Source organism: Cibotium barometz, chromosome 25 (assembly GCF_041138505.1).
Source record: "Cibotium barometz isolate CiBa-2024 chromosome 25, ASM4113850v1, whole genome shotgun sequence".
Taxonomy (NCBI): Eukaryota; Viridiplantae; Streptophyta; class Polypodiopsida; order Cyatheales; family Cibotiaceae; genus Cibotium; species Cibotium barometz.
Genome location: NC_141070.1, coordinates 41595199 through 41606549, shown reverse-complemented (window position 1 = coordinate 41606549; position 11351 = coordinate 41595199). Strand labels below are relative to the sequence as shown.

Here is an 11351-nt window from a genome sequence, read left to right as displayed (position 1 = left end):
TATGACAAGAGAAAAGAATATCTAAAAATAAAAAACAATGATATTGTAGAATAACAGATAATAAAAGTGTGAAAGTAGTAAATAATACTTATCGGTTTATGTCCAACTTGTAAAAAGTGAAATCTGTGCCCGAGTTGGTGATGTGATTTGAGTAATTTTGTCGAGTGATAGCCCAAAAACTAATGACAACTGGTACCAAGAGCAGAATCATACCTCAAGTAGACGACCTCAAGTAGACACCAAAACTGATTTTGTTGAAGCTGCCCTTGACTTGACACATTTTTTTTGAAGCAATGCATTTTTTTTCTAAATTATATGAAAAAGAAGAAACAATGATATTGTAAAATAACAGATAATAAAAGTATGAAAGCAGTAAATAATACTTATCATTTATCTCCAATTTTCAAAAATTCAATCTTTTGCTGGAGTTCGTGAAGTGCAATTCGAGTAATTTTGTCAAGTGATAGCTTGGAAACTAACAAGTGATACCAAGAGTGGAAACACACCTCCGAAACGGAAGCGAAAACTGATTTTGTTGAAACCGTCCTTGACAACATTTTCTTGAAGCAATGCAATTATTTTCCTTTGCAAAAATTTTTAAAAATATTTTTTTTGAAATTTAGAGCCTCCCTATGTGTCAAATTTTTAAAAAAAGTTTGAATCTTTAAAAGAAGTTTGAATTTATGTAAGGCTTTTGGTTGATGATCTAAAATCCTTAGACTAAGGCTTTAATAGCCTTGTTTTTTAAGCCTTTTACTTAATGCTTTAGGCTTTATAAGCCTTATGTGATGACTAAGGAAAATATTAAGCCTTTAAGTCTTTAAAGCTTGTCTTTGGAGCGAAACCACTGCGTAGGCTTGTAGGCAAAGGATGAATCATTGTCGACCGTTTCTGGAAGAGAGAGGTGAAATCGCAGCAACACCTTCATTTGAGAGTAGAAATCACACTCTCACAACTTGCTAGACACATCCATGGAGTTTGACCTTGATGAGGGTGAGGTTTGGAGAAAAACCACTGTTGGAGAAAAATAGTGGTTTTGGCTCATGCAAATACACCTTTCTTTTTCCCTTAGGTAATGACCATTAGAGGTTCTTCTGTCCGATGAAAATAGAACTTTAGAGGTTCTTATATCCAGTGGAAATAGACCTTTGCCTTTGCTCCCTTATACTCTGCTTTGAATTAAGTTGTTCTTTTTCTTCAAAGTGGTCCCAAGCTCTAATATGTACCACTTTCAAGAGAAAATTACCTCATGCTCATATCAACAAACATAAGTGTAGACATAGACCTTAAGAAAATTAAACACAAAACCCATAGCATAAGCAATTAAGCAGAAATTTGAACATCACCATCAACATAAGATTGGGTTCAATCTCTCCCCTCATACGTGTGGCTCCCTTCACGACATTAGTATTTTTTGTATGTCTTCAAAATTGCCTCTTGGAGCTAAAAATATTATCTTATACAAAATTGGGCTTGCACTTTTCAAAAATAGAGTTGTTCACACATAGAGTGTGCATAAAGTGTGTAAAACTAATAAACCTAGTTCACATGCACTAATACAAATAGCGACATCCAAGTGCATGAAGTGCATGGTGTATGGCCAATAAAGAAATCATGGTTGTCACACCCTTGCTTAATGAGATCCATGTCTCATAGGACATGAAATTTCTTCCTCACTGTGATATCAAAAATACCATAGGACATCCAATAAATGTCCCGCATATACTGTCAAACATCATCACAATGCACACACCCTCATCATCACATATATCTTTCTTTCACCTACTCACAAAGATAATTATGTACAAAGCTATGAATAAACCTAAACACCAAAGTAGTGCTGCACAGACCTACAAATATAAATCACACAATAACAATGATTTATGCCCAAACATACACTTGACGACTGTGATGCAGTATCACTCACAACAATTAGTCTCGCTCCACTCTTGCGTATCCCATGTGTTCGAAAATAACACAATCAACCATGAACCATACACATGACACAATTACTTCTCAGGCGTCCCGAATGGTCATGATGGGTAGTGTGGTAACATAACAAGTATTGTTCATGAGGAAATATGCACGATGCTATACTAATTTATAAATATTGTCATGAAGGGTAGTGTGCTAGCATAAGCAGTATTCTTTACGAGGAAATATGCAAGATGCTAATTATATACTGATTTACAAATATGCAATGTAGATGCATGTATTAATTTTAATCCGGATCAACGGGACTTTGTGGATGTATAACATGAGTGTGTGGGAGTTAATTGGAGAAGCCATCAACGGTTTAATCTTCGTGTGCGGCAGTGGGTACGTCTTCAGTGTGTAGACAAAGACACCAGCGAAAGGGGGTATAGATACCATGTATTCCCCCTAAAAAAGACTTGAAATTAGGCTCCACTGGTAGGAGCAGGTCAAGTAGAGACCAATGTGTGGAAGGTTCCACAGAAAGCCAAATTGTGCCCCAAAGTAAGAGGGCAGCACCTACTTGAGAACCATGTGGATGCAATGTGCATTCCTCAGAAGGAGTAATGGACACAATGCGTGGAAGGTTTCACAGAAAGCCAAAGCAGTTGTAAGAAGGTCCCCAAGATGCATTTGACTGAGAAGAAGGATTTTACGCAGTGTCCAAAAAGTCAGGTACGACGGAGGGTTGACCTACAAGGGTGGGTTGATTATGCCAAAGACTCCAAGTGGAAGCCAGCACAAAAGGTTAGATGCACATAGAGGAAGAGAATGAGAATAGTGTCCAGAGAAGCCCATGAAGAGGGCTTGTGTGACCTAATATAGAAGCCATGCATGAAAGTGTGGTACCTGCTGCACCAACACATTTGTTGAAAATAACAAGTGATTGAAAATAACGTGCATTTTCACGATGAGAGAAGGCATGATGCCTAGTGATCGAAGTTGTAGAGGAAGTGTCGTTTGCATCATGTTGTAGAGAAGAAGTGGGAGATGCCGTTCGTTGCAACTTCGTGTTAAGGAGAGACCCCGAGAATCAGAAGCAAGAAGGTGAGGGCACGCGCAAGAGCCCAAGTTAGGCTCTACATACCATTGTCTGGGGCAGCCACGACGAGTCTGAGTGCTCACAGATAGGAGTGCAGAACAAATAGATGAACAAAGAAAGAACACAAAGAATGCCAAGAATTATATTGGCTAGTTCTACACCCACGTTGCTACTGCGGTGGGGAGTGCTAACCTTGGCAATTTTGGTAGAGTTGTAAAGCTTCTCCAACTGTTGATGCTGTTGAAGCTCTGCTTCATCATGCACAGTCTATCCCACCCTTACACTTCTACCACAAGGCTAAAGAAATGAGGAGGAGTTTACAACCACGTGGCTTCATCATGCACAGTCTATCCCACCCTTACACTTCTATCACATGGCTAGAGAAATGAGAAAGAGTTTTCTACCAGGTGGTTGTAGCTCCCAAAACAGAGCAACGTGCTACCTATGCATAGTCTGCCCCACCTTTACACTTCTACCACATGGCTAGAGAGAGTTTTCTGCCACATGGTTGTAGCTCCAAAAACAGTGTGAATAATAATATGGTTGTAGCTCCAAAAACAGTGTGAATAATAGAGTGGAGTTGATGTGTATGTACGAGGAGAGGATTGTTGTGTACAAGGTGTGTCTCTAGATATAGTAGGTGAGAGGCACTTACAGGTAGTAGCTGACGGACTTACAAGGAGTGTGTGTGTGAATGCATGAGAACGAAGTAAACTGTTAACAAGCTCCAACTTCGACAGCCTTCTCTTTTCTAGAAAGCAGAGTCGGACGTTTGCCCCTCCGTCACCCTCACAACGCCACGGAATCAAAAGAGAGAGAGAAAGGAAAAACATTTCTCCCTGTGACACGTCCGTCAGTTTTCGGCCGTTTTGGCTAAAAACGGCCGTTTCGGCCGTTTACCATGACGCGTCGCGGGATTTCTATCTGGAGGGACATGGTGCCCGAGGGGTATGCTAGACCGCCCCGAATATAATGCATCTATATGGGGAGGAAGTGCTTGGAGGGGCAAAGCATGGACCCATGGTAGGCACCGGGACGCACTCACGCACCGGGTAGGCACGTTAGGCCTCCCGCGTTGCGAGCGGTGTTCACGGGAACCGAGTGCCTCCGGGGGATGCCCTCCCTACCTTGACGGAGTCGGGACCGAATGCGCCTCGACGGGACCGAGAACGGTGGAAAAACGGCCGCTGGTCGTGGCCGGCGCGCCGCGATGGACCCTAGGCCGGCCGAGCATGGATGGAAGGCAAGTCCCGAGTGAGGCCCCTGGAGCCGAGCCGGGCATGAAGGGCAAGTGATCGGTGAGACCCGCAAGGCAAACGCGTGAGACGCGCTCGACGGGCCGGTGGAGCCGTCATGAGCCATGAAGTGGCCGCGTGCAGCAAAGACGTGGTGTTTTCGTGCCGGACGTCTGCTCGTACTGGGCTCGCGTCCGTACGGCCATCACACTTGGTATCAGAGCCAACATGGGCTAAGAATGCAAAAAAACGGCGGGATCGTCAGAAACGGCGAAAACGTCGAAAACGACAAAAAGGCCGAAAACGGCAAAACGGCGAGTCGAGCCTATGTGACGGCCACGAGCCGAAAAACAGCACAAAATTGCCAAGTGAGATTTGAGCTTCAAGACGGCGGAATTTTCCCGTCGTGACCTTTACTGACCTCGAGGAGCGGGGTGCAAGGCAGAGGATGGCATGGTCGGCTGGTCCCGTCGGGACCCCGAGCTGACGGCGCCGGGGGGTCGACCGCGCAGCTCCCGTCGGGGCCCAAAACGAAGGAATTTGGGAAAGTGCTATATATGAAAAATAATCAGTTGTCCGAGGGGATCGCAACTGCGTGGTCCTTTCGAAGAAATTCCGGAGTTGGCCGACATGTTTTGGGGTCAGTGGGGACAGTTGGGTTCCAAGCAAGGTGAGGTCACAGGTGCAAAGACCAACATACGACGTTGGCAAAGAGCTGAACGGAGGAAGAATCTAACTGGATCCTTGTGGGGGCTCAGCACTTTCAGCAATGGAAGATTAGCGGGCTTGGGGATCTCTCAGAGTTACCACCAAAAAAACGGCAAGTTGCGCTTAAAGAAAACAGCGAGGCTGGCAAGACAAGGGTGGCACGCGGACCGGCAGCACCTCAGATGAGGACCGCGGGCCGGAGGTCACTCAGGTCAAAGACAAAGACAAAGGGGCCACGCATGTGCGGAGGCAGCGCCAGGAATGGGACCGGGTCCGCTTATGCTAAGAAACTGGAGGCGGCGGAATGGGACGTCATCTCGGTGTGGTGCCCATGAAGAGCAGAAAAGAAGCTGCCGAGCCAACTTTTGGGAGAAAGCAAGTGGCAAAGGTGCCCGCTGAGGCCATGACGCGCCTCGTGGCAAAGGAGCCACAAAAACCTCACCACGAAGAAACGGGCTAGGCAGGAGAAGCCGACGCCCTTCCTGATCAAGCAGGATTGTGCCTTGGGTGGAAGCAGCAAAGCTGAAGCCCCTCATCTCCATGTGCAGAGAGAACAACGAGGTCTAGGCCGGAAGGAGCCGAAGCCTCTTTAGATCAACCCAGGATCGTCAAGGGCAAAGCAGCAAAGTCGAGCCCGCACTCCTTCCGCAGTGCAAAAGCAAGGTGAGACCAGAAGGCGTCAATACCCCTTTCCGGCTACTAAGAGCCATACAATGTACCTTCGCGTTCCGCCTGGGTGAGGGTAAGCCCTATGGAGAGGCACCAAGAGCCCTGGGTTTTCTTTCCTCTTCTCCGACGTTCCGTTCTGCCTGGGTGAGGGTAAGTCCTAAGAAGAGGCACCAAGAGCCCTGGGCTTTCACCTTCTTGTGGCCGTGCCGCCCGCGAAGGCCAGCGCGCACGCGTCACCTTCTCCTCCGATGTACCGAGCAGGGTGAGGGTAAGTCCTAGGAGAGGCACCAAGACCCCTTGGCATTCTGTGGCCGTGTAGCCCGCCGTGGTGCACGCGTCACTTTCTTCGCCGACTTCTCGCCTGGGTGAGGGTAAGTCCACGCGCGGCGCCAAGAGCCCTGGGCATCTCGTAAAAGTCCAAGGATTCATCGTGCCGAGGGCACAAACCGGCCCGAGCTGGAGCAATCCGGGGAGGGCCATGCTGCGGGAACATGCCATATCAAGCCGTCAAAGGGCTGCAGGGGCACAAGAGCTGTGTGGCTTGGGAAAGCAGGTTTGAAGAAGGGGACTACTTGGGAGCTCTGGATCGCAGCCTAAGGACCATGGTGCCGGGCAAATAGCACTCTGGGTGAAGGAGCAAATGGGTATAGCCGGACTCATTCTCGTGGACTCGGGTTGTACGGCTCACGAGTTGAAGGGCTTTGGAAAGCAAGTTCAAGGAAGGGGACTACTTGTGATCGCTCGAGTTCAGGACATGGAACCGTAGTGCCGGGCACATAGCACTCTGGGTGAGGGCGTGATCTTGTACAACTGGAGTTGGGCAAGTGGACCCGAGTCGTTTGGCTCTCCAAGGTCACACCTGAAGATGGAAACAGCTGGATGTGCAAGTGGCAATGTGCATGCAGTTGGGTGGGTCAAAGTCTCGGGGGGGTCACTCACAAAAAAATGTGAATATCACGTGCGTTCAACAGAAGCATAATTTTAATTTATGAAACTTACAGAAATATATTTACATAAGGGTATGATTTAAAATTTTTTCAAAAAAATTTACAGATTCATAAAGAAAAGGGGATATTATATAGATTAAAAAATTCACAAATAAGGGATTTAAAATATAGGCCTTGAACGCACGCGATAGGGATATTTTACATATAGTGACCCCCCCGAGGTCAAAGTGGCAGTTGGCTCACTGAAGTTCGAAGGCGTGTTCTTGGACCAAGGTCACCTGAAGATGGAAACAGCTGGATGTGTAGGTGGCAATGTGCATGCAGTTGGGTGGGTCAAGGTGGCAGCTGGCTCACTGAAGTTCGAAGGCGTCTTTGGACCAGGTTACCAAAAAATGGAAACAATTGTTTGTGCAAGTGGCAGTGTGCAAGCAGTTGGGTGGGTCAAGGTGGCAGCTGGCTCACTGAAGTTTAATGGCAGCTTGGATGTGGAAAGCACTCAGATCTAGCCATAAGGGCAAACAGGGTGCAAGAAAAGAAGATCTAGCCCGAGGCGAAGTTAAAGCAGGTGAAACTTGGCTCCTAGCCGTCCAAGCAGAGCTTGTTTCGATGACGTCAAAGAAGACTGGCGCTTCGTAGTGCGGCATGACACATTCTGAGCGTCAAAGGCTCAAGGTGATGGTGCAGAGTCAGGAAACGGAGCCGTGTGAAAGTCGTCATGGTGTCATGGGGGCTTGAGCAAGACGAAGTGGAGGGACTCTGCGCCTTGGTGAACAGGAACAGGCAGATCATGGCGTAAAGGTCAAGACCGCCTGAACAGGTTTGGGGGCAGTTGGCTAGAGCATGGCAAAGCGGGTCTCAAGGTAAGCTAGGGCACTCAAGTCAGGTGAACCGAAGCCGAAGAAGTGCAGAAGTTCGAATGCCAAAGGTTCGCGGTGGTTTCACTTGGTGTCAGGTGGGGCCAAAGGCACTTTGTCACAGAGAATGGATGCACTTATGTACTCAAACAGGTTGAAGCAGGGCGTCAAGGTCCATGGCAACCAAAGTGCAGAGCTTGAAGTGGTACAAGAAGGGCAAACCAAGCTGGCGTCAGTGAGGTGGGCAACTCTTGTCCATTAAAGATTCGACACAAAGAGCTCAAGGAGCATCGCAGAGCAGCAAGGCTCACGACAAAGCTCCAACGAAAAGGAATGTAAAGTCAGATTTGAAGTAAAGATCTTGCAAACCAAGTTGGCGTCAACTCGGCGAACAAATCTCGACTTCCATGAAGACTCTTACTTTCTCGGCAACGCTGCATTGCTGAAGGTAATCACTCTTACTTGGCTCAGACAGGAGCTCCGGCAAGACCACGCAGTCACCTCGCCATTTTTGTTGGGATTGGGGGGACTCTCAAGCGGGGGCTTGAAGTCCCGACCTTATAGTGAAAAAAGCCAAAAAATTTGAAAAATAGCAAAAATACAAAAATATGCACCGTTTTTTCTTTTGTAAACGGGTTAGACACCTACTCTGCTCATGGCTATAAAGCAAGGTAAGGACCTCCCGTCCTTCATTATGTATTAACACTTTGCAGCACAGATGCGTTATATTAAGGTCATGCATCCCACCTTTCGTTTCAAAAGTAATTGACGAGGGCGTCAATTCTATAAAGGGGGGGTGTATGTGACGTGTCCGTCAGTTTTCGGCCGTTTTGGCTAAAAACGGCCGTTTTGGCCGTTTACCATGACGTGTCGCAGGATTTCTATCCAGAGGGACATGGTGCCCGAGGGGTATGCTAGACCGCCCCGAATATAATGCATCTATATGGGGAGGAAGTGCTTGGAGGGGCAAAGCATGGACCCATGGTAGGCACCGAGACGCACTCACGTACCGGGTAGGCACGTTAGGCCTCCCACGTTGCGAGCAGTGTTCACGGGAGCCGAGTGCCTCCGGGGGATGCCCTCCCTACCTTGACAGAGTCGGGACCGAATGCGCTGACGGGACCGAGAACGGTGGAAAAACGCCCGCCGGCCGTGGCCGGCGCGCCGTGATGGACCCTAGGCCGGCAGGGCATGGATGGAAGGCAAGTCCCGAGTGAGGCCCTTGGAGCCGAGCCGGGCATGAAGGGCAAGTGATCGGTGAGACCCGCAAGGCAAACGCGCGAGACGCGCTCGACGGGCCGGTGGAGCCGTCATGAGCCATGAAGTGGCCACGTGCGCCATGAGCCATGAGCCATGAAGTGGCCGCCTGCGCCAAAGACGTGGTGTTTTCGTGCCAGACGTCTGCTCGTAGTGGGCTCGCGTCCGTACGGCCATCACACTCCCCAACCAGTCGCCGAAATGCCATTTCATCGCATTATAGAGGAAATACAAGAAATTTCCCAACTAATCAAAATACGCCGAAATGCCGTTCTATTAGATAAAATAAAAATCTTTTTTCGGACCACGACAAGTCTTGACCTTGGCCGCTGGCGGCCCTGCTTTTTTTTCAAAAGTTTACACATCAGGATTGAGGCAGTTAACTTCAAATCAAAGCCATTAAAAAAACACTATAGGACTGTTTTTTCTACCACCAGCTTAATCAGCGGGTGGTACGCTAAAGGGCGGTTTGTTTCTAGCGGAATTTCCAATTGAGGAGGTGATGGCACAAGCATATTTAGCAAGCACTAGAGCAACCTTCCAACACGAGATGCACACAATTCTCTTTCCTCCCCTCCCTCTCTCTCTCTCTCTCTCTCTCTCTCACACACACACACACACACAAGAAAGCTGCCTCCTCTCATACCACCACCATGGGCTGCTTCTTACTGCAATTCTTGGCAGCCTGCACCGTGGGCTCTTCCCAAATCAAGGTCGTGACAGTTGATGGGCAATGCCTTCAGTATGACGCTCCAATGTACGTTAATGAGGTACTCCTGCACTACCCAGACCACGCCATCTTTCACTCCCACACTCTTCGCAAGCTCGGCATCAGGGCAAGGCCACTGCCAGGCACTCTACACCTGCAACCAGGGCAATCGTACTCCCTTATCCCCTTTCACAAAGGAGAGACCCAGCCATCAAGGCGGCGACCATTGTCTGAAACTGTCTCATCCTTAGAACAAGCCTCTGGTGTAGATCATCGTCAGCAGCAGCCGAAGCAGCTGTTGCAGGAACGCAGTCTCAAGCGCAAGGTGTCGTTTGCCTCTACCCCATCTTACATGGAGTCTTCAGCAGACGGCCAAATCGAGACACCTAAAGAGTTGAATCATGATCTGCCTGTATCTAAGCCTTCGTTGGAGGTGCTACCGTCTCCTACTACAGATGGATCAGTTGTGAGGTTGAAAATAGTGGTGTCCAGGCGGCAGCTTGCATCGATTCTCAAAGAAGGTGGTGATAGTACTGTATCCATGGTTGAAGCTCTCTTAAAGCCCGTGTTTGGAGAAGCTGCTAGAAACGGCCTTACATGTGTAACTTCAACAGAGATCAGTAGCAGCTGCAGCTCGCGGAGACCAGCATTGGAGAGCATAGCAGAGTCCTCGTGAGTAATTAGCTGTTCTTTTATGTGCCATAGTTATGGGTTTTTAGAGACTTCTTTCTTAGGGTAGCATGTCCACCTAGCTGATGCATGTTTGTAACTTGATGTGGAGGTTGGCGATGGTGGTAGATCCGTTTGAATCTCAGGCATCCGCGTCCAGCCAGCTCTGAAGAGTGCTAAGTAAATTGATGTGAACAATGTTCAAAACAATACATGTGTAGCGAGAGCAATTTCATTTTAATTAAAATCAGCCGGGAATACGGATTATTTGGCGATTAATGCTTAACTACAAGATAAACGTGACGCATTTTCCTCACTTGGCGTAACGAGACAGATGATAATCCGATGTCTTCGCATTAATGTTATTCGAAGAAATGAGCAATTAAAACCTGCAAGTTCTAACCTAAAATACCCAACTCCTCCACTGTCTTATATGTGTTTTCGTCGTTAGGACGTTTGGTGCTTGCAACTGGTGCAGCTGTGTTATGTTGGAAAAGATGTGGTCTAATGGTCGGATATTGCTTGTGGTCTAATGGTCGGATATTGCTTTGGACGACCCATTGTAATGATTCTAATACAAGTCTCTTGTAACCCCCATTTAATATACACTTTTTGTCCTTGTAACAAGTCAAATTCTTGGAAGAGTAGCCAATGCCACATACGTCAAGGCTTGGTGATCTATAATCACCACAAAGTGGTGGCCAAACAGGTAATGCGTAATGCCTTAATCTTTGGAATGAATAGTTAATAGCCAAACCTTCTCTTTCGGTGGTGGAGTAGTTGCGCTCCGCCCGGTTGAGTTGTCTACTTGCATAATGTATTGGTCAGACCATCTTCAATGTAGCATCTAGTTAAGCCAACACTGCTCCCACTGCTACCCCCCTAACATCAGCATACACATGAAAAATGAGCTCCCAATTAGATATAATTAGCACCAGAGTATGCACCAACATGTGCAAGAGAAAGGAACATGCCTTAATCTTTGGAATGAATAGTTAATAGCCAAACCTTCTCTTTCGGTGGTGGAGTAGTTGCGCTCCGCCCGGTTGAGTTGTCTACTTGCATAATGTATTGGTCAGACCATCTTCAATGTAGCATCTAGTTAAGCCAACACTGCTCCCACTGCTACCCCCCTAACATTAGCATGCACATGAAAAGTGAGCTCCCAATTAGATATAATTAGCACCAGAGTATGCACCAACATGTGCAAGAGAAAGGAAAAGGCTTTCTCCTAGTCCAAACCCCAATGATATGGCACATCTACCTATAATAACCTATTGAGGGGGA

General features: G+C 47.5%; 1 protein-coding gene across 1 annotated transcript; it reads left to right on the top strand.

Moving 5' to 3' along the window:
* The first annotated feature begins 9339 nt into the window (after nucleotides 1-9339).
* On the top strand, nucleotides 9340-10071 carry LOC147624577 (uncharacterized). The gene has a single exon (XM_086819848.1). The coding sequence runs from the start codon at nucleotides 9340-9342 to the stop codon at nucleotides 10069-10071; it is 732 nt and encodes a 243-aa protein (XP_086675974.1).
* Nucleotides 10072-11351: the final 1280 nt, after the last annotated feature.